Here is a 22,325-nt window from a genome sequence, read left to right as displayed (position 1 = left end):
CGCTCAAGTTGGTATCTTGGTTGCGCCACTTCTGGCGCTTACAATCTTGAAACACCAATACTACCGCCTTCGTTTTTCACTCGGCAGATCGGGGAACCACTTGATCGTATTAATTCGGTTCAATTGCATTGAACGAATGGTGGGAGATTTGCATGTAAAGGTAAAGTGAACGATTTGCTTGCAAAATTCCAAAAAAAGAAGTAAAAAAAGAAATTACTATAAATGTTGCCAAAAATCGATTCCTGCAATGTAAAAAAACCCATCTCACCCAAAACAAACACAACAAAAACTTGCCACTTCCACATGTTTGAGACACGCTTGAGATTGCAGGAAACAGATCAACGCACAGAACACAACATCTGGCCCGGCTTAAGCTAATTGATTTAAAGCTCATTCATTCGAAACCGTGCCCACTTCCGATGACGCTGGAGCGGCATTCGCTAATTGACGAGTGAACCATGCCAGTGGCAATGCGGTTGGAAGGAATCCATCCTAACAGTGAGGGCAATAGTTGTTTGTTGAAGGATCAGATCAGTTTGATCGGTAATGTGAATTAGAATTTTTTGGAAAATTCGGGATAAATGTCGATTAGTATTTTTCTATCCAAATTTTCAAATGCTTTTTGATTATATTGATTGATTATATTGATTATAATGATCCTTCTGATACGTTCAAGTAACCAAATGTCTTTGAGCTATTCGATAACTTTTTATGTTTAATATTTCCCCTGAGTAATGGACCACAAGACCTTATTAATTTAGATAAATTTCAGAAACTCTCTGACACACACAATAATCCCTCACTGTAACTGAAGCCTGGAGTTCCCTTGAACCGCCCGAACAAGACGACATGTTTTTACTTGCACGAAGAAAGTCGCGTGCAGTAAAATTAGATTCGGGAGTGCACTGGGGGAAGCAAAAAAAATAAGAAGAAAAATGACGCGTTGAAAGGGAATAAAAGGGCATCACTGGCACACACAAACACACTCCAAGCGCAGAGGAGGAAGCATGTGAAGGCATCAACGATATCTTCGAGACACATCCACAGAATCCGTGTCGAAAGAAATGAGCGGCAAGATTGAAGCTGTGAGCAGAAGGGGGGATGTGTGCAAAGGGGAACCGAGTGGAAGATACATAAACATTCACGAAAAACCGCACATAAGATATGTGCGGCGACGGCGGAGACATTCGCGAACGGGCGACAAAGCGACGCTTGGACGCGGACGGACGACTTGCGCGGACGATCACGTTGCGCTGCGCTGCTTATTTTCGTGCGCGCGAGACGTCTCAGCAGCCCAGACAGCTGCAGTGTGTGTGTGTGTGTCAGAGAGTAGGCGGTGGAGTGTGATTTTTCTTACCCTTTTTTTCTTCTGGCATACCCATACCTACGGGTGTGTTAGTGACGTCTTCGACAAGGATCTTCGTCTTCGTGCGTTTGTTTTGATCCGCGCGGTTTTTGGCCCTTATTCGTGGCGTGTTCCCTGAGTGATGAGAGCTCGCTGGTTTACAATCCCGTTCGGTCAGTTCTGTTCGGTGCGTCGGAACGACGGGTTGCTCAAGACGCTTTGGCTCGCGATCGACGAAAGAGGTTTTTAATCGTGTTAATTTGCTGGCGTTTTTCCCGTGTCCGCAAAGTGAGTCTAGAAAGTGCATAAAACCGAAAGTGCGAAAGTGTATAAAACGCATAAATTTAGTCACCAGTTCTACGGATACAATCGTACGACCGTGAAGTGCAGAAAAATGTTAGCTTTAGCATACAGGAAATGGTTCATTTATAAAAGAAACACAAAAAAGAGGCGACACGACACGTGAAAAATGTGCAAAACTAAGCTGAAAATATAAAGCAACAACCAAAGCAAACAAAAAAAAGACACAAGGGTGCAAGGGCAACCAATGAGAGCAGAGAGACGCAAAAATTCGTGGAAAATAAAAATAAAAAAAAAAACCGTAAAACCGTACCGCGACGACGGCGCGCCGCGTTACCCTCGCCACGACGGGACAGAGAGTGGGAAAGACATAATACACACAGAAGAAGGAGGAAAAAAATACAAATCATCTAAAACCGTTGCCAAATGTACGTCACGTGCGGATGGCGTCGCCCGTTTGTCCCCATCCCCATGGAGTGTAGGATCGTGTGTGCTCCTTCCTTGCGTTTGAGATTTTACCGCGATCTTCCATCAGTTTGCGTATTGCGCGTTCGCGATCGAGATGTGTAAAGAGTCTTCTCAGAGTGTGTGTGTTTCTTCTTCTTTGTGTGCTTCACTTCATTTTTCTTTAAATCATTTCGCTCAACTACTTCGTTGACAGTGGATGTTTTCACGAAATGGAACTAAATTGGCCATTGATCAAAAGATTTCATCATAAATTTCAATTACATTTCGAGCACAACAAATTGCATACGCTTTGCATTTCTTTTTCCCCACCGCTATGAATGAACACTGTCGTCATCCATTCAGCTGCGCCCCCCCCCCCCCCCCCCTGTTGACAACAGCTGCCTTGTCGAATGGTGTCTTTTCCTCCTCCTCCATCGCAAAACCACCCAGACAGACAGACAGACAAAATCAGGGACCATTCTGCGCACAAGGCACTAGACAAGTTAATTTAATTCTCCCGCTAGTAGGCGAGAACCAGCATTAATTGATGGACAGAAACGTCTTGAGACGGTCCACCGCAAACGATCCTCAAAGAACGATCGCCGTCTGCTTGACAACTGCTGTGCTATGATTTATTCATTTATTGTCGCTGTGGCTGTTACTTCTTGCGCGATTCGATACCCGTTGGCATTGGAGTTTGCCCTTTCTTTATCCAAAAATCTCCATCATGCGTAAATCAAACAAACAGATTGACAATGCTGGAAGAGTTCTCTTCAGTGCCACGGCACTGTGAATGATATTTATGCAGAATGGTCATCTTCTTTTACTACTAAAGATTACAACTGAATGGTAGCCTGTCCATTTGAAGTCCCTGTCCTGTCCTGTTGAAGCGAATGATTTTTCGATTTAAAATTAAAATGAAGCTTAAAATCATTAACATTGAAGCATTATTTTCCTTCAAATGGAAGTCATTCAGCTCGTTACGTATCTCAATTGGATGAATAATTTGGGAGGAAAATCAGATGAATTTGATACTGCTGACAAACGCTTCTTGAGCTTGATATACTATAGAAATCCTTTTAAAAATATCATTTGGCAAAGAAGAGTATTTTTAGAATCCAAACAAAACAAAATTAACATAAAGTGTTCTATTTTGTCTAAAGTTTCTACTGCTTGAATACGAACACCTAGAACACCTCTGGCTGGAGATGGTTTTAAGTGGCGCCCTCTATTCACCAACAGGCCTAACAAAGGCTGCTTTTTGTTGCTTTACCTAAACATGTGGAAGCAAATTGATGACATTTTCAATACAAACCACTTCAGATCTACCATTTAAACGTTGTATAGAACTTTTCGAAATTCCAATATCTGCCAAGTGGTAATTGGCAAAGAAAATACTTAAAAAGGGAACAGAAAGGTGTCATTCTTGTTTATCTTTCATTAATAAAGTAACGTGCAATAGATGTAATTGATATTCAACCTTTGTGCACATTTGATCTGTATTCCCTTTTGTGTGCAATTTTTGCTACAGAGACACCCGCTAGCCATTTGTCTGCACCATGGAGGCGAGAAGCATATGGTTTTACTCCTGCACCAAACAAATGATGGGCCATGCCGTGTCACTGGCACCGTGAATGCATCTTTTAAAACGTGAAAAAGACACCCAAACACACATATACACGTACGTGAACCACCTCCTCATCACCTACCAGAATCGTTCCATGTGTGTTTATTGAAAGACCAAAAAAAAAAAAAGTTCTGTTAAGTGAAAAAATATATTTTTAGCCTGTCCCGTGCTAAACACACGCACGCGGTGGTGCACGGTTTTGTCGCAGACAATTTGCCCGTACGCCCTCATAACCGTAGCCGTTGGACGCACTGGCATACGCGGGAAGCATAAGCGAGAGCATAGGCGAGCAAGTGACCACGGCGTTTTGTTATGACGAACTTGTTGAATAATGTTTGTTTAACCGGCCTTCGATTTTTTTTTCGGTTTGTTTTTCGGTAGTGGAGCGTACGTCTCATTGAAAATTGATGATTAAATGTGAATGCAAATGTTTTATCGCTACAAATCGGCCCCAAACCGAACAGGCAGGCGTAATTGATTGTTGTTGATGATGCGCGCTATGTTTCCATTGGTGAATTGTGTAGTCAATTTGATAGCATTAATGATGCCACACCATCAATTATCTGCCCGCGTGCTGTAGTATACTGTCTAGCCAATTTTCTGCTTAAGTTTCCGTAAGCGTGCAAAGCAATAGCAGAAACTTAAACAATAACTATCAGCTCCTAATTGGCCTAATCGATCGAGCGAATGTATAATCCACCATGCGTCTCCATCGAGACGCCGGGGCAATCTGGTTTGTTTTTCCGGTGAATTATTTATCCGGCATTTCATTGGGTGCTCGATGCAAAGTGACGAAAGAGAGAGAGAGAGTGTGTGAGAGAGCGAGAGGGAGGGAGAGAGTGTAAAGCAAGTACACACCTATAAATTGAACGAAAGTAGTTTATCAAACAGGGCGAAAGCGTATTGAATATAGACGACGACGACCGCTACCTGTAACACAAGCAAATGCGAGGCAGAAAATGGCAACTAGAAAAGAAAAAAATCCAATTGGATTTGGTGATTCAATTACATCCACCATGTGTTTGTTGTGCGTTTTGGCCGGTACGCAAATGATGCCGCAACTTATAGGGCATGGCTTGAATAAACCTCAATTTTAAAGAAAGGAAATCCCCCAATTGCGTGGAAAATGCAACCAATGAAAATGCATTCCCACTAAGTTCATTAATTTGCCGCCCATCTCCCAATCCAGCTCAATTGTGCAGAAGCAACACAGAAACATGCGGGCAGTACCGCTCGGATCACCCAAAACACACTCACCACAGGCAACCGGCCCAAGCCAAAGCCTACTCTGAGTGGAAGCGCTCCACAGCCGAGCTTGGCTGTTTATTTGCTTTACACAGGTACCACGGGTTCCCGTTTTTTTCGATGCTGGAGGAGGGGGTGGGTGGAGCAGGGACCATATTTTCCACCTTCCAGTTCAATGTACGCAATTGATACGCTTTTGTGTTTGGTTCCGCGAACTGCGGAGACTTTTCCGTCAAATTCCTAGGCACTCCCTAGGCAGGTAGCCCCAACCGACTCGGGACTCGATCGGGCTCTCGGCAGTGAGTGACCCCGAATGGTTCGGTTCGGTCACTCACGCGCGAGTCGAAGCTTTCGGATGCTGTGCTGGATGCTGGATGCGGGAGCTTTTACGTTTCGGAGAGAGAGCTTTTCCTTGCGCTCGGGAGTGTGAGAGCGATACTCTCGGAGCCTCTCTTCTCTCTCTCTCGTCAATCCTTGCAAGGAGAGGATTATTTGGGGATATTTTTGGAAAGCAGGAGAAAAAAAGTAAAATTCAAGATGGAGCTGATGCTCTCTCTCTCGCTCTGTTCTTTTTTAGGTATCCGGTAGCAATAGGATGCTCAGCCTCACCGACACAGATCCTCTCTGAATGTTTCGCGCTGGCGTGAAAAGGAGGCGAACATAAATCAACCCGTAACGCTTGAAGAAAGAACAGAAAGAGAAGGCAAGCAAGAGAGTGAGAGTGTGTGTGCGCCAGAGAGATTAGTTTAAAGGCCAAAAAAAAACGGGGGGTTTTTCACCGAGATCGGGAGAAGCTTACAGGGCCCCAGAAGCAACACACTCCATACGCCGACGAAAGCTCGCGGAAGACGTTCGCTCCAGACCAGTGGCCCGAGTCGGTGTGCGCCCAGTGCGTGTGCGCGTGTGTGTGTACAGTGAATTTTCCTTGCTGTGCTGCGCTCATCCCGAAAAAGAAGCAGGTTTTTCGGGTTTTACGGGCACAGCTGCCACCGTGCGGTGGAAAACAGTGTTGTGTGATAATACAAGTTAGTGTGTGGGCCAGGTGCGTTTTTCCAGTTTCTGCAGGTGTTTTTTTGCGCTGCTGTGACGCAGCAGAAAACCGAAGAAGCGTACACACACACACAGTGGAGCTGGGAGATCAAAAAAGAAAACTCCCAACCCTGTCGAAGGCTCCCCCGTGCAAGCCCCGGTTGGGCAAAATGGAGGAAAAATAAAGTGGATAAACTGTGAAAAGCATCCTCGAAAGGCACACACCCCGTGTGAAAACTGGCAGCATTTCTTTTGAGGGCGGGGTGGGGGAGATGCTGGGGTGTGGAAAACGGTAGAAAACTCATCGGAATGTGAAGCAGCCATTACGTGTGACTGTGTGTGTGTGTGGCTGTATGTGTCGACGTGCAAGTACCACCCCGTGCGGCGTACGCCCTGTTTTCGAAGGTTGAAATTTTCGGCAGACGCAGCCGGACTCGCCCTGCGTGCCCTTGTTCCCAAACCCCCTCTCCCCCTAATCCACAAACTACACGGCAAAACAGATTGCAAAGGATGTGCTGGCAAGGAGAAAGGGAATAAGAAGAGGAAGAGGAGAAGGGGAAAAAACCCTAACGGGAGAAAGCAAAACCCATCCCACACCTTTTCAGAAGGATTAAATTCTCGCTCCCCACCCGTTAGTGTGTGTGTGTGCTCCCTTATGTGTGACGTTGTGTGTGTGTGTGTTTTTTTTTTATTCGGTTTCCTTCTTTTCGTTTTTCATACCCTTTCTACCGCCCCTACACATAGGGCGTGAACGTGTGTACGTGCGTGCGTGTGTGTGTGTGTGTGCGCACGTACGTGCAAACTGATTTTTGTTGTTGTTGTTGGTGTGCCAACTCAATGGAGCCCTCCAAGTGAAAAATTGCTCCAGCCTCGGTTCACGGTCGCACTGCTCACCCCCCGCCCTACCGCCATCCAGACGGGTGGGATGCTCTACCATAGGCTACTTGGATGTGTGTGTGTGTGTGTGTGTGTGTGTGTGTGTGTGTGTGTGTGTGTGTGTGTGTGTGGATATTATGCCCTGAAGTGTGCTGAAGTGTGCCGTACTGTGCTGCAACAACAATTTTGGTCCTTCGAACCGGATCAGCGAAACCTTCGTCGCCTACTACGTGGTGGTTGTTGCTTTTTTCGTGACGAAATATAGCAATGAAAGGGGAGGAGGAGGGTGGGGTTTAGATGTCATCTCCCCGAACTGTTTTCTTGACTTTTGCATTGTAATCATTTCAATCATTGTTTGAGAGTGATTACACGCGTACGATACAATGAGAATTTTTAATTACGTGCTTACGTAGGTTTTTTTACAACTTTTTTCTTTCTCTTTCTTTTGCTGGACCCCTTCCAGGTAGATCAGTGTGCAGTGATTTTGTGTGTGTGTGTGTGTATGAAGTGTGAGCTTTTCAGCTGCGTGTTGTGAATACAAAAAAAACATCGCACATACACACAAACACGGATGTGAGCTGTGTGAGCGCCTCCGGAAATAGGTGGCCCGGAACGTCGTTCGAGTGTGTAACTAAAAGGGAAAAATAAGAAGAAGAACAAAATATCACACTCCGAACTCCTCCTCACTTCACTCCTACAAGGGATGGTTCGGCTTGCGGCCAGTTTGCCGTGGGCAGTCGGATACCCTACCGCAGCCTTCGCGTTCGCCACGCCACGAACCCGATAACGCCCGGACCGACGGATCGGTGGGTTTTATGCAATCGCCGGCGACCGGCCCGTAACGCGTGGCATGGTGAGCAGCAGTATGGTGAGGAGTGGCCCTGCGGGCAGTCCAAACGTGGCAGTGAAAATGGCCGTCGGGACGATTTACCAGCGGCCGGTGGAGGTGTACCCGTACGATAGTGGCGAGCTGGGGGGAGCACCCACCGTGGTGGTGTTGGCCAGTGTGTACCAAGTTTAGGCCAGCCCCTCTGCTGGAATGTGTTCTAGTGTTCCGTTTTGTGCGTCATCTATCACACAGCACTACGCTTCTTTGTGACGCTTCTTTTGATTTTCGGTGAAGTAAAAAAAAACAAAAAAAAACTTCCGGAAAAAGCATCACAAATGTACGCAAACAGCTTCTCGGTGCGAAAAACAAATACCCAGACCGTGCCCTGAAAGGGACACGTAGGGTGTACGCGTGTCGTAGTGGTGTGGTAGCTGCTATTTCGTAACAGCCCCGAGTAGTAGTCGCCCCCGGTGCGCGGTTTGGGGCACGCTATGGGGACGCCCAGTAGTGTGAGGGATGCTGTGAATTGCTCATCCTGTGAAGCTCGTGCGTGCATCAGCCTTGCCGAAAAGTGCATCGTGAAAACGAACGCTCAAAACGTTTGAAAGAAAAGTGTGCAAAAAAGGGGGGAGAAAAAAAGCGAAACACATACGACAGAAAACGGCGACGTAAATCCAGCCTTCGCTTTCCAGCGCACGTTCCCGTTTTTTCCGGTGCGAGAGAGCGTGGAGTGAGTTTGCACCCCGTAGGACGGGCGCAGCCCGTTTTTGCACGTACGCAGCCCAGCAGGCGAAGGTCGCGTACTACGTGTAACCGTGTGTGTGTGTGAGCGTGAGCGCGGTGAGCGCGCGCCTTTTCTCACGCGCTAAGTGGTGAGAAGAAAAAATAAAGCGACAAGGGAGCGGAGGAGAGCTGCGTAATGCATGGTGCGGAGGAGCTGTGCGGATTTACAGCAGCTTCCCATTGCCGTGCTGTGTTACCAGTGCGCCAATTTACGCGAAAACGGAAGCTGCAAAACACAAAACGCCAACTAGACCACAACGCAACCACAATACACGCGAAGTGGTGAAAATAAAGTCCGAACGCTAGTGAGAGTGGAGAGTGAGCGAGTGAGAGAGTGAGTGGTGAGTAAAACAGAGGTAGTAAAAGAAGAAACAACGGTAGCCGAAAGAAAAAGCTCTTTACGGGGATGGAAATCGGAAGAACAACAAACAACCTGCCGCACAGTGAGTTTAGCGGACGGTGTAGACTTTCGGCGAAAGTGCCACGCAAGATGGCGTCCGCTAGTGATGGTGGTCGGTTGCGCCCCAGTGTGCTGCTGACCCTTTTGGCGGCCGTACTGCTGGCCCCAGCGGTGTACGCTCAGCGTCCGCTCGGCAACTCCACGTTCGGGGCGTCCCACAACTCGTCCGGTGTCATCAACGCCCATCCGGTGCTGACCACCAGCACCACCACCACGACCGAGACGCCCCGTTCCGTGCTGCCGGCCTCCGCGTCCGGCTTTGAAGATTCATTCGAAGACGACAGCTCCGATCTGGAGGAGCACGAACACCACGACGAACACCACGACCATGAGCATCATCTGCACCACCATTACGAGCATCATGATGGAGGTGAAAGTGGACACGGTAGCTTCCCGCACCCGAACGGGGAGATGAATGCCGGGGCAAGCCGGAACGGTGGACACGATGGTGCTCCGATCGGATCGCGCCAACCGGGCAGTCGGTTAATAAATCCATACTTCCCGACGCCCGCCTCAACGCAGGGCGGTTCGAAGACGACGGAACCGCAGAACCGGCGCCCGTTCAATCCGGCCCGGCCCGGGCGCGGTCGCAAAACGTCACCGATTAACGAGCTGCGCAAGCTGAGCAAAATCTCTACCACCAACATGAACGGGCTCGACTCGGGCGGTGAGCCTATTTCGTACGGTTCGACTACGCACCGGCGTGGCCAGACGGTGCATCATGGGGGAGCGAATGCGTACGGGCAGGAGAGTGCTGGTGGAGCTGCCGGTGGTTCTGCTGGAAGTGGTTCCGAAGCGGGAAGAGGAGGAGCTGGTGGTGGTGGTGGAGGCACCGTCCTACAGGGAGGACGTGGTGCAGCCGACTACGGCAATCGTGGCCGGTCGGATCCGGGCCGTGGGGTTGGCGTTCTGATGCAATCGCCCGGCTACTACACGTCCGGCTCGTCCTACAGCCGACAGGGTGATGACCCACTGCGGACACTGAGAGCGCGTTACAACGAGGAGGTAAGTTGTCCAGCTCGGGAATCAACCCTTAAATCATGCTATCGATTGGCCACACTCCGTGCGAATTGAGCGTAATTAATTGTGGTTTGTTAGTGCACGATGTGCTGAAGAACACTCAAACACACACACACTCCAACGGTTATTGCTCGATTAGCGTTACACAAAGGCTGGATGATTGTGAGAATCAGGCATCAATAAAGCAAGGGGTTTTGATTAAATTAGCAACTGGACAGTGGTGGACAGTTGTAACCTCTCGAGTGAAATCAATCATTGGAGCAATGGTCTTCCAGCAGAGCGATCATGGTTATGGTTTTGGAAATATGAGAAATTGTACTTGGAAATGAGGAATCGGGTAATGCATCAATTTGGTTCTTAGTTTGCAATTATATTGAAGTCTAATAATGGATATTAGGGTATAGGGAATGAATTCTAACTCTATCTCTGCAGCACCACATCACACATATCGTGCCATTATTTGTGCTACAATGAACATTGCATGGTTTCTTCTAATAGATCTAAGACAAGAGCCTCTTTTCTTATGTTATTGACCTATTACTTACACTTGAGAGAAGCAGTTATTCCTTTTAATAACATTGGAAAAGGCCACACATATACTTTCGGCTTGCTTGAAATTGTCTGAGAAGAGTTCGGGATCTTTTAATTGGGTTTTTAATGTCCCTTTGAGATGCACTAGCTGCTACGAGGTCGTCGGATAGGTTCTAGATCTCTGTCCAGGTCGTCCTTCTATATCGAGCGAATATTCAGTTGCGTATTACTAATAAGTCTAGTAAGTCTTTATAGTTCAACATAACCACTGCGTAAGGCGTTACGAAGAAGAAGTTATCGATCGAAAGATCTTGATTAGAAGTAGCTAAAGCTAAAATCTAGATTTGAGCTCTTTGAGATGCACTAGAGTCTACAAGGTCGTCGGATAGGTTCTAGATCTCCGTCTAGGTCGTCCTTCTATATCGAGCGAATATGCCGTAGCATATTACTATTACTTGGAAGTCTTGTAAGTCTTTATAGTTCAGCATAACCACCGCATAGGGCGTTACGAAGAAGAAGTTATCGATCGAAAGTGTTGGAAAAACAAAGTAGACCATAGCATATACGACGGGTATAAAAGAAGCAGCTAGCTTCAGTTATGTAGTAGTTTAGTATAATAAACTGTAGAGACACATTCTAAACTCTTTAGAAAGATCTTGATTGGAAGTAGCTAAAGCTAAAACCTAGATTTTGCCGCTAAAGATACATCTAGAAACAAAGCATCGTGTCTAAATCAAGAAGATAATTCTTATTGGGCTTTCCGCGAAAATTAGATCTCTGCTGTTCTGCCAAGGACCATTCATTTCCTTTATGCCTCCGCTGCAGAGACAGATGAACGATTAACAGTTAAGAATAGAAGCTTCAAAATCCCATGAATTCCATCCAGAGCCTTCCAAGGAAGCATCCAGAAAGCCGTGTGCTTCTGCTGTGCCTGGGAAATCTTGGAAAATTGCAACAAATCAGTTCCTTGCAATAACGTGCAAGATGCTTCCAGACACATTCCATTATTTCCCACGAATCAAATCAGTGCTCTGCTATCTGTTGCATCTCCATCTTTAGCGCAACCATTGTGAGCCGGGATTGGGGACGGCCGAGTCCAGTCTGATTGAGTTGCTGGAATAATTAACGTTTTCACACTTCACCAGCAATCGAACGCGCTGCGATGCTAGTTTCAAGACCAAAGCCCAGCCTCTCCGGGGGTTGGCCGTTGACCAACAAAACGCGAATCGACGCGCGACGTCTAGAGCGAAAGAGAGAGTGAGAAGGAGACGTTCAAACCACGAAAGTGCATTAAGGCCGGGCTACATTGATCGTACTCGCAAGCGTAATTTTGATTTTCACTAGCGCGTCTGGCGGCAGCTGGTGGAAGCTTTTTTTGGTCGTCGGGGGAATGGTCGTACCGGATCTCAAAATTAAGTAGTTTTTCCATCGTTTTCCATTGCAAAAATGGATGCAATGCGTGCAAGACATGTTTATCTACGTTTTACAAAACTTTTCTCCTCCGATTTAAGTTAAAAACATGGAAAAATTACGTATTTTTTGGAGCATCCCCAAATTGTTTGGCAAAATGCTTCGGTCAGCCGCCGCTAGATGCGCTAGTGAAAATTGAAATTACACTTGCGAGTACGATCAATGTAGCCTGGCCTTTACAGATTGTTTTGCGAGGTGTTTGCATTTGTGGGGGGAGGGAAGAGCAGGGAAGCACATTCGTTATTTTCGTAATCACAATCGAAAATAGAATTCCCATCATCAGTCCGCTGTTGGATGGACGAATGGACGTGACGCGCTTGACGCAAATTTCTTCCAGCACCTTCATCAATGCCGGATAGATTGAGGTTGAGCGTGGATGGTTGTGGCAATGAAGGACGGTGCGACCTTCTCGAGGGGCTTGTGGTTGGAAGAAGAGAAACACGTTTCTATTAGTGTACACACTGTGCTACGGAAATGGAACTTGTCGCCTAACAATAGCGCCAAAACCGCAACGACAAGAAATGGACTTTCCGAACGAATGACGAGCTAGACAACGGTTCTACGTAAAAATTTATGATGGTTTTGTTTATTCTATCCCACAACCAGCGTTACCACAACTCCGTCCCCGATCAGGGCTCCGAGATGGACGAGATACTCGGCATGAAGTGCAACTTCGAGACGGAGTGTGCCTGGACGTGGGACGAGAACGATCAGCACGGATTCCAGGTGGTGACGGGCGTCAACCTAACGGAATCGAACCGCACCGGGCTGATGCCGGGACCGGGTGCCGATCCGGCCCACAATGCAAACGGTCACTTCCTACATCTGCGGCTCACGCAGGACAGTCAGCCGCAAATTCTCACCTCGCCGATTTTCGGTGCCACGAAGGAAAACTGCTACCTGGAGGTGTTTACGCACCAGAGCGCGATGCATCATGGGAGCATACGGATCGTGATCGAGACGATCGGCAACCAGGAGTCGAGCTGGGTGCCGGCCGAAATTATGGGCAACGATCTGCGCCGCTGGCAGCTGAACACGTTCCGCATCGATCGCATCTCGAAGGACTTTAAGGTGCTGTTCGAGGTGGTACCGAACAAGCTGGGCGGACAGGCGCGTGGGCACGTGAGCATCGATAACTTGCGCATGGTGAACTGCTTCCCGGACTCGATCAGCACGAACAACTGCAGCTACTCGCAGGTGCAATGTACGGACAACAAGGTAAGGAAGGAGTCAGAAGGACAAAACCACTGAACCATAGAATTGACCATAAGAGCTTTGTGTGTTTGTTTAATCCCCTGTAGCTCCCTGTGTGCATCAAAACACCAAAGATCTGTGACATCACAGTAGACTGTGACGACAATGAGGATGAAACGTTGAATTGCGGTAAGTGAGTCTGTGAATTCTGGAAGAAGAAGTCCTAATATCCTAACTTTGTTCATTATTCTTCCCAAAACAGACAAAATCCCGTTCGGTGGCCGGTGTGACTTTGAGTCGGGTTGGTGCGGTTGGCAAAACTACGGCAATGTGATACTTTCCTGGGCTCGACACTCCGGTCCAACGCCCACAGAAAAGACGGGCCCCGATGTGGACCACACGCACGAAAACTCGAACGTCACCGGGTACTACATGTTCGTCAACATGAACCAGCACGCGAACGATAGCGAAAAGAAGTCACTAGTCGGGTTAGCGAGCAATGCCATCATGAACAGTGTCGTCTTCAACCCACCGCCGCTGGTACACACGAACGCAAGCTCCCCGTACCGGAACTCCTGTGTGGTACGGTTCTACGTCCACCAGTACGGCATGAACCCGGGCAGCATTAATCTGTCCAGCGTGGAGATCCGCGAGAAGGAAAACTTTACCACCACGCTGTGGTGGAGTTCGAAGAACTTGGGAGAGGATTGGGTTCGGGTGGACATAATTCTGCCCAACATTACGACGAAGTACTATCTGCAGTTTGAGGCGCGGATGGGTATGCGCATCTTTTCCGATGTGGCGATCGATGACTTTTCGCTCAGCCCGGAGTGTTTTGGGTTGAATATACCGGCCGAACATCTCCAAGGGTACAACTATTGGGATCCGCGCATAGGCGGGGCGAAGCAACCGCACAAGGATTTCGTTGGGAAGTCATGTAAGTCATGTTCATGTTGCTGGTGGAGTTGGAGTTGGATCTGAAAGAGCCTAACTTCCATCGAATCTTTCCGTTACAGTCCTCGAACTGAACACCTGCGGTGCCAAGGGTCAGCAGGGTCCTACGCCGGCCGATTGTCTGTCGTCGTACAACAACACGGAAGCGTTCAGTGCGGTTCACGTGATCGACAGTCACCCGTTCAAGGGCATCCAGGCGTGGAAGGTTCCCAATGAGGGTTACTACACGTAAGTTCAGTATTGCATTAAATTGTTCATGGAATTCCAGCACACTAACCTGATGTCTTCTTCAATTTCCAATTCGATAGGATCATCGCTAAAGGTGCCGGCGGTGGTCTAGGATCCGGTGGCGTTGGTTCATCCCGCGGCGCAATGGTACTGAGTGTGCTGGAGCTTCACAAGGACGAGGAGATCTACATCCTGGTGGGACAGAGCGGTGAGCACGCGTGCATCAAATCGATGGGCTATCGGGACGAGTCGTGCGAGACGCGGAACAAGCAGCTCAACCTCGACACGACCTGGATGCACTCGAAGACGCAGCAGGTGAAGAACACGATCATCGAGGAAGGTGCCGGTGGAGGTGGTGGCGGGACGTACGTGTTTTTGGTACGTTGGAGTTCGCTTGTCTAGATGTCAGAGTGAAGGAACTGTGATCTTATTATAGTTTATCTGCTCGATTTCAGTTGAACTCCGCAAATACGGCAGTTCCGCTGCTGGTTGCCGGTGGTGGTGGAGGACTCGGCGTTGGCCGTTACCTGGACGATGACATTCAGCATGGCAAGAAGTATCTGTCGTTCAAGAAGGATGTGTCGGGTACGGCACACGGGGAATCGACCCGACAGGCCGGCCCGGGTGGTGGTTGGCGTGCCCAGGCTGATATGGGGCTGGATCCACACTATGGAGCGTCGTTGTTGGAGGGTGGCCGTGGAGGACTCCCTTGCTATACGCCGCGTGGAACTCACGGACAGGGTGGCTTCGGTGGCGGTGGTGGAGGATGTGATACGGGCGGTGGTGGTGGTGGATATTCCGGCGGTGATACGATGATCAATTCTACCAACGGTGAGGGCGGTTCGTCGTTTATGGCATCGAAGCGCAACGTGCCGGAGCTGTCGATGGAATTTTCCGGTGCAAACGGTGGCCATGGTGCGGTGTTGATCATCCCTGCGATACAGGGCTGCGGATGTGACTACCGGTGTGTGGCGTTGGACGAGTACCGTGCCACTGTGGGGTGCATATGTCCCGACGGGTGGACACTGAAACCGGACAACTATACTGCGTGTGAATGTAAATATTTTCGCTTGATGGTTTGGGGTAAGCTGGTGCTGAATTTAATCGCTCCTCTCTATCTTTCCAGTGCCCACGGAAGCCGTGGAAATGAAGTACCTAATAATGTTCTTTGTCGTCGTGGTGCTCGTGCTTTGCGCTGCACTGGCCAGTCTTATATTGATACTCTGTAAGTAGATCTTCTGCGATCTTTCGGAACAGCCTCAAGGACTCAACTCATCTATACCTCCTTTACAGATAATCGTTACCAGAGAAAGCGTCAGGCGGCACTGCGCCACAAGATGCTGCTCGAGCAGGACCTGCAGCTGAGCCGGCTGCGCAGTACGGCCGACGACTCGGCACTGACCAACTTCAATCCGAACTATGGTTGTGATGGCATACTGAACGGGAACGTGGATGTGAAGAGTCTGCCACAGGTCGCTCGTGAAAGTTTGCGTTTGGTGAAGTAAGTATCATCCTCCCCCTTCCCCTATCCTCCCCCTCCCCTATCCTTCTCTGCTACTATATTCGTAACATGTGTTGCTTCTCTAGAGCCCTTGGGCAGGGTGCTTTCGGTGAGGTGTATCAAGGTCTGTACCGCCACCGGGACGGCGATGCGGTGGAGATGCCGGTCGCGGTAAAAACCCTGCCCGAAATGTCGACCGGCCAGGCAGAGTCGGACTTCCTGATGGAGGCGGCCATTATGGCCAAGTTTAACCATCCCAACATCGTGCATCTGATAGGCGTTTGTTTCGATCGACATCCTAGGTAATAGAGTGATCGTTTTTGGAGGAAAGGATCGTGTTTTACCTCTTCTTATGACTCTCCAACAGGTTTATTGTGCTGGAGCTGCTTGCTGGCGGAGATCTGAAGAACTTCCTCCGGGAAGGTCGCAATAAACCGGTATGTTTGTTCGCATTAGCGTCACAGAGACATCTTCCAGTGATCATATCGCAAATAACACCTTCTTCTTGCACTGCTCCTACCAACAGGAACGTCCCTCGCCACTAACGATGAAGGATCTGATCTTCTGTGCGCTGGATGTAGCGAAGGGCTGCCGGTACATGGAGAGCAAGCGCTTCATCCACCGGGACATCGCCGCCCGGAACTGTCTGCTCAGCAGCAAAGGGCCGGGCCGGGTGGTGAAGATTGCCGACTTCGGTATGGCCCGTGACATCTACCGCTCCGACTACTACCGCAAGGGTGGCAAGGCGATGCTGCCGATCAAGTGGATGCCACCGGAAGCGTTCCTGGACGGTATCTTCACCTCCAAGACGGACGTCTGGTCGTTCGGGGTGCTGCTGTGGGAAGTGTTCAGCCTGGGGCTGATGCCCTACACCGGCCTGCCCAACCGGGACGTGATGCAGCTGGTAACGGGTGGCGGTCGGCTCGACGCTCCCCAGGGCTGCCCGATGGCCGTGTACCGCATTATGGCGGAGTGCTGGAATCCAACGCCCGAAGAGCGGCCAACGTTCTCGAATCTGCTCGAACGGTTGACGACCTGCACGCAAGACCCGGAGGTGATGAACGCACCGCTACCCAGCTTCTTCAGACCACCGTCGAATGAGCGTGACACGACGATAATGCGTCCGCCCGGGAACGATGACTTCTGTCTGCAGGTGCCCAACTCCTCCGACTATCTGATACCGCTGCCGGGTCCACGCTCAGTAGCGGAGCGGCTTCTGAGCGAGGCGACCGGCGTCACCATTCCGGACACGCTGATGACCTGTACGCCGCCCAAGAACGCGTCCCCGCGCATCATGAACGGCCACACGGTGGTGGTGTCGAATGCGCTCGTTGGCCACGGTGCACCGCAGCAACCGCCCATGACGACCGTCACCGATGGCGCCTGCTGGGAGACGTCCTTCATACGCAAGCACCCGGGCCAGGCATGCCCGGCCGGTGTTCCCCTTCCACCGCCACCGGTACTCGATCCCGCCGAAGCAGTCCTTCCACCGAACGGTCCGTCGATGGTGCCGCCACCGCCCGTACCCGAGGTGGCCGACAAGCTAATATCGCTCGACACACCGCAACAAACGCCGACCGCCATCCAGCCGCCCATCTCGTTCAGCAACAATCCGGTCATCGGTGAGCTCGGGGAGGGTGTCCCACCTGCCCCCACCAACGGTGGACCGATGACGAACGGTAACGGTCACGGTCACGGCCCACCGATGGTAGAATCGCCGATCGAGACGGCCAAGCTGCTGAGCAGCATTCCGCCACCGATCACGCTCGATCCGGCTGCGCTTAGCATGCAGCAGAACCACGTGGTCGGTACGTCGTACGCGAACATCCGCATGATGAACAGCGCGAACGGGAATGGCGCCGGCGGTGGCCATAATCACAGCAACAATGGTAACAGCAACAACAACAACAACCATGGCGATCATGGTGTGATCGTGGACAAGCTGAGCGGCACCGGAGGGATGGTGATCACGTACAGCAACGGTCCGACGGGTGTTAATGGCGGTGTGAATGGTGGTAATGGCGGCAATGGCGGCAGCAACCACAGCACGAACGGTCACCACAGCCACGGTGGCAATGGGGGAGGCGACAAGGGATCGGGCGGTTCCGGGCAGGATCCGTCCCGGCAGGCGGCCCCGTTCACGATTCAAACGTTCAGCGAGCGGTACATTAGCCCGGAAAACCATTCCGAGATCAGCTGTTAAGATGGAAGGGGGAGGGAGGAGAAAGGGGAAGTGATAGCGATCAATCGAAAAATGCCAAACCACAAAAACACAAAAACACATACACCCCGACACACTTATATAAAGTATCATTGGTGGACATACATTGGCCACTAATTTAAAAAAGTATTTCGTAACGAAAATCAATATATATATATACATATGTAATACTATATAAAGAAGAATACACACAAACACACACATAGTGACACACAAATACAAATATACAAATGCATTATTTGTACATATATTGGCGTAAACTTAGTGAAAATGGGATGCAAACCAAACAAACACAAACACACACACAAAAGTTAGACTATATTTATATGAGCAAAACGAAACCCGCAGTGTTAGGTGGACATGTTTGTAGGGTTGTCGCGGTAAGTGTGACAAACAAACAGAACAAAACAAAACAAAACAAACATAAATAACATGAATGTAAAACAGATGGAATAGAAAATGTTTTGCCCTTTTTTGTCCAAACCAGTCCACCGAGTGGAGAAAAACAAGACGAAACAAGTGTGTGTGTGTGAAAAGGTAAAACAAAACAACAAAACAAACACAGTACAGAGAGCAACTGAAAAGAGAACAAGGAAAGTTACTAGTAAAGGTACTGAATTCGATTAGAAATAACACAAACTAACATGGAAAGACAAGATCAGGATAAACAGATCATAGATTCTGCTGTAAAGTGTACAGCAACAGTAACCAAAACTGAGTTGTTTCAAAGCGTCCAACGCACCGTTTGTTGGGCGACCGTTCTTTTTGACCCTGCCCTCTCATAGAAACACACACACAAAAAACGGGTTTTCTCCGTACAAATGGCGTGTTGGGTGAGTATTACTGTAGCAGGACGAAATTTGTTACAAAACCAAATGAAATGAAGTGCTCAGAGAGGGGAGGCGAGGGGGATGGAACAAGGTATTCCGGCGTGTCATTAGCTAGGGGACGAGAGCTTATCCCACATTTTAACAACGACAAATTCACACCAATGAAAAAGAGAGAGAGGGGGAGATGATGCAAAAAGAGTAAAAAATCCAATTTGATAAAGTTCAGTTCAGTTTACGCTTACTAATTCGTATTGGAAGCTATTGTTCAAGCATTTCCTATTAGATATCCTGTATTAGTACACCTTTTCGTTAGTGTTTATAGCCAGCGCCATCTGGTTGAAATCGGCAAAAGCTAATCGTACCAGCGTACGTTTACAAACATACGGCACAAAACTCCGGCTACTTTGCTAAACCGGGGTTATGAAACCTTCTTTGCTCAAAGGATAGTTGTTGTCCCGTTTGCTTAGCGGCGATGACCTTCACTGCGTCCACCGCGCAGTTCTTCGGATGGGATTCGCAAAAGCAAAACTAACCTATTAGTAGAGTACACTAGTTACGTTTCAGCAGTCGATGCGGTTGTGATGATTTAGCAAAAGAGAAGCAAAAGCGAACAGAGCAGTTGTGTTGTTGTTTGATTTAGGTTTATAATTTGTGTAAGAAGAAGAGAGAAAAAAAACACACAGCAAACAAAATTGAGTCGTGATTAAGGATTGTTAAGGAAACAGAAAACGCTTGCGCTTTTCGAAGGGAATTGGTGGTTTTCAGCTGTCGAAATTAGGAGTCGAAAATAATTGCGCGAAGCTGATTCGCGTGTGCGATGATAGTATTGTTGATTATATTTGATTAAAAAAGAAGGGTTAAGCCAAAAAGCGTGCTGATGATGGGACATTAGGGTAGCAAACGTTTGCAATGTTGTTTTGAAGAAAGCAAAAAAAAGGTGACCCATTGAAACAGGTTAGTGAGTTTAGAACGAGGGAACGTTTTCGGTCCCCGCCCCACAAAAATGGGTCCGCATTGTATTAATTACCGCACCCCGCATTGGGTGGACTTTTGCATTGCTCCAAGCGGTTTGTTTGCCGGGTGCGCTTTCCACGCACGCCCCTCCAACAGCCGCCCCGTTGTACTGAAGCGCTCAGCTACGATGTTATAAACTGTGTCTTTGTTTTGATTGTATACTACACAGTAAGCCATGGCTCTTCGGTCGTCAGACTCTAAATGCCGCTCAGTGTCCAGTGCTCAGTGTGCGTGCGTGCATGTATGTGTGTGTGCGTATTTACTCGATGTGTTTAATAAGCAGTGAGTCGAAGGACAAACTTAGAGATGTATGCAAACACATATACACATTACCACTACACACCACTAAGCAGGAACGTGCTGGACCGTTTCTCCGGCCCAGCCTGTTTTGTTTAGAGGGTTGAATTCTCAAGATGCCAAAACTAGTTAAACCATGCATAGCTCACTAGAAAGGACCGGGGGAAGGAGGAACCTCCCCTCCCCCCTCTGGATTCGAGTCGCTCAAAGGAATTTTGAAACCCTCTAGCACACCAGCGCAAAGGGGCAAATGGTATGGAACAAATAATAATAATACTAATAATAATAAATAAAAAATAATGATAACGATAAACAATAAATGTAACCTTTGTACACAAACACACACAAAATGAACATTGCAGATTAATTTTGATAGAATTGTACAGGATAATCAGTTTGTAAATCGAGGTCTCCCGCAATGCGGACACCCGGACAGCCCGCACATGCTTGGGAACGGGACGGGCGGGCGGGAGGACACGTGGCGTCCTCCGGGACCGTGGGTTAAGAAATTGAACTCACAAACACATGCAAACTCACATGAAGAGCGAACGAAGCATTAGGTGTGTGAGAAGAAGAAGGAGGGACATGTTTTTTAATGTATACAAAATAACTCTACAGACATATACTTATATTACCCTAGAAGAAGAGGAAAGAACAAATCGCACGTGCGTGCGTGTGTGTGTTTGTGTAATGTATGAGTGCATGTTAAGTGTTTAATAAGCGAAGGCTGAAGGCGAACAAAATAGTGCAAGTGAGATGAAATATTAAATAAATTTACTAACTTAATGGCACACACTACCACACACACATATGGCAGATAAATGCTGCTGCGTCAGTTCCCAACCTATGGATGTAAATGAGTGTTATCTACTTTATACTGTGACCCTAAACCCTCCTCCCCCACCATCCCGTTTCCTAACCCGTTTCCCCTCATGTCCCTCGTCCGTACAATGAGCCGTTGTGAAAATGCTTTAGAACAAGGACGCTTTTTTCGTATTCAAGCTGTAGCAACAACTAGGGTCAATAATATTATACACATGGACGAGATTGAGGGTTGATGTGCGAGCGTGTGCATCACTAAATAAGTATCTATATAATCGAATTATTACACACACACGTGGGAACGTGGCGGCCACATTCTGTAGCTAAGTGTGTTGATGTTGAACAATGAGGTGAGAGGTTTTAGTTTCCTTTTCCAGCAAGCCATTTGATTCGTTGCATTTCCGTTGAACGTAGTGAATACAATTAGACAAAGAAGGGCGCGGTTACGAGACGCAAAACAGGTCTAAAATCGGTACATTTTTGTTCTCCAACGCGACAAACACGTGATTAGTAGTGAAACGAAAGATGATCGCAAACTAGCAGATCATTTAAGACCGAAAAACAGACCGATGCACTGATGCGACTAGATTTGGCCTCAGCTAGCAGGGGCAGGAGGAATATAAAAAAAAAAACCAACCAAAAAAGCCATTTGGAAAGGGTTTGCAAAGAGAAAGAAGTAGGAAGAGAGAGAGAGAGTGTTTGTCAGAGAGGAAATATATACAAACTTACAAGAAAGCAGTGAAAGTGGAAGAAGAGAACAGAAAGCGTGAAAATAAACTTATATTTATTTTTATAAATTAGAAAACAATAAAGGACAAACGACACAACAACAGAAGAGAACATTAAATGTGTCTCGACAAAAGGGAGTGAAAAAAAAACTAATGTTTGCCATGTTGGCTTGTCCCAGACAACCGTGGCACTAAATGAAATTGAGAAAAGAAGGAAGAAAAAGAAAACAATATATAACCAAAACGAGAGAACACTAACAAGGTATCCTAAACGATAGAGCCGTACGGGCGCCAATTGAGAATTGAGAGAACGGTTGAAAGAAGTCGGTAAAACCAAAACATGTAACAGTGTGAGTGTTTTTTTTAGTGTAAGAAACGTATTGAAGCTAACCGATCCTGTAAACCAAATTAAGAACAGCAGAAGAGAAGAGAAAACCAAACAACTTCAACCAAAATAGAACGGTTGAAAGTGGCAAAGGAAAGGTTTAACAATAGACACTGTTAAAAACAAAACCAACATATATACACCTGTTTCCATTTACGTTCGAATCTCGTGCCGTTTGCATCGAATCGC

The 22,325-nt window shown here is 48.0% G+C and overlaps 1 protein-coding gene across 3 annotated transcripts; it reads left to right on the top strand.

The window, feature by feature from the left end:
• Positions 1–1,453: 1,453 nt before the first annotated feature.
• LOC120956517 (tyrosine-protein kinase receptor) lies at positions 1,454–20,393 on the top strand. 3 transcript variants are annotated; one of them, XM_049610566.1, is made up of 13 exons: positions 1,454–1,633; positions 7,333–9,946; positions 12,569–13,180; positions 13,264–13,345; positions 13,419–14,093; positions 14,173–14,338; positions 14,419–14,716; positions 14,794–15,394; positions 15,465–15,563; positions 15,632–15,839; positions 15,926–16,141; positions 16,207–16,276; positions 16,366–20,393. In XM_049610566.1, exons 2-13 carry the CDS (start codon positions 8,888–8,890, stop codon positions 18,040–18,042), a joined length of 5,763 nt encoding a protein of 1,920 aa, XP_049466523.1. In that variant the 5' UTR covers positions 1,454–1,633; positions 7,333–8,887; the 3' UTR covers positions 18,043–20,393. The 3 variants fall into 3 exon arrangements, with proteins under 3 accessions (XP_049466523.1, XP_040233955.2, XP_040233957.2); XM_040378021.2 differs by lacking the exon at positions 1,454–1,633 and adding an exon at positions 5,755–5,989; XM_040378023.2 differs by lacking the exon at positions 1,454–1,633 and adding an exon at positions 5,755–6,006.
• The last annotated feature ends 1,932 nt before the right edge of the window (positions 20,394–22,325 follow it).

This window comes from Anopheles coluzzii, chromosome 3, assembly GCF_943734685.1.
Source record: "Anopheles coluzzii chromosome 3, AcolN3, whole genome shotgun sequence".
Classification (NCBI taxonomy): Eukaryota; Metazoa; Arthropoda; class Insecta; order Diptera; family Culicidae; genus Anopheles; species Anopheles coluzzii.
The sequence above is the reverse complement of the archived record's forward strand: the minus strand, read 5'-3'. Positions and strand labels throughout refer to the sequence as shown.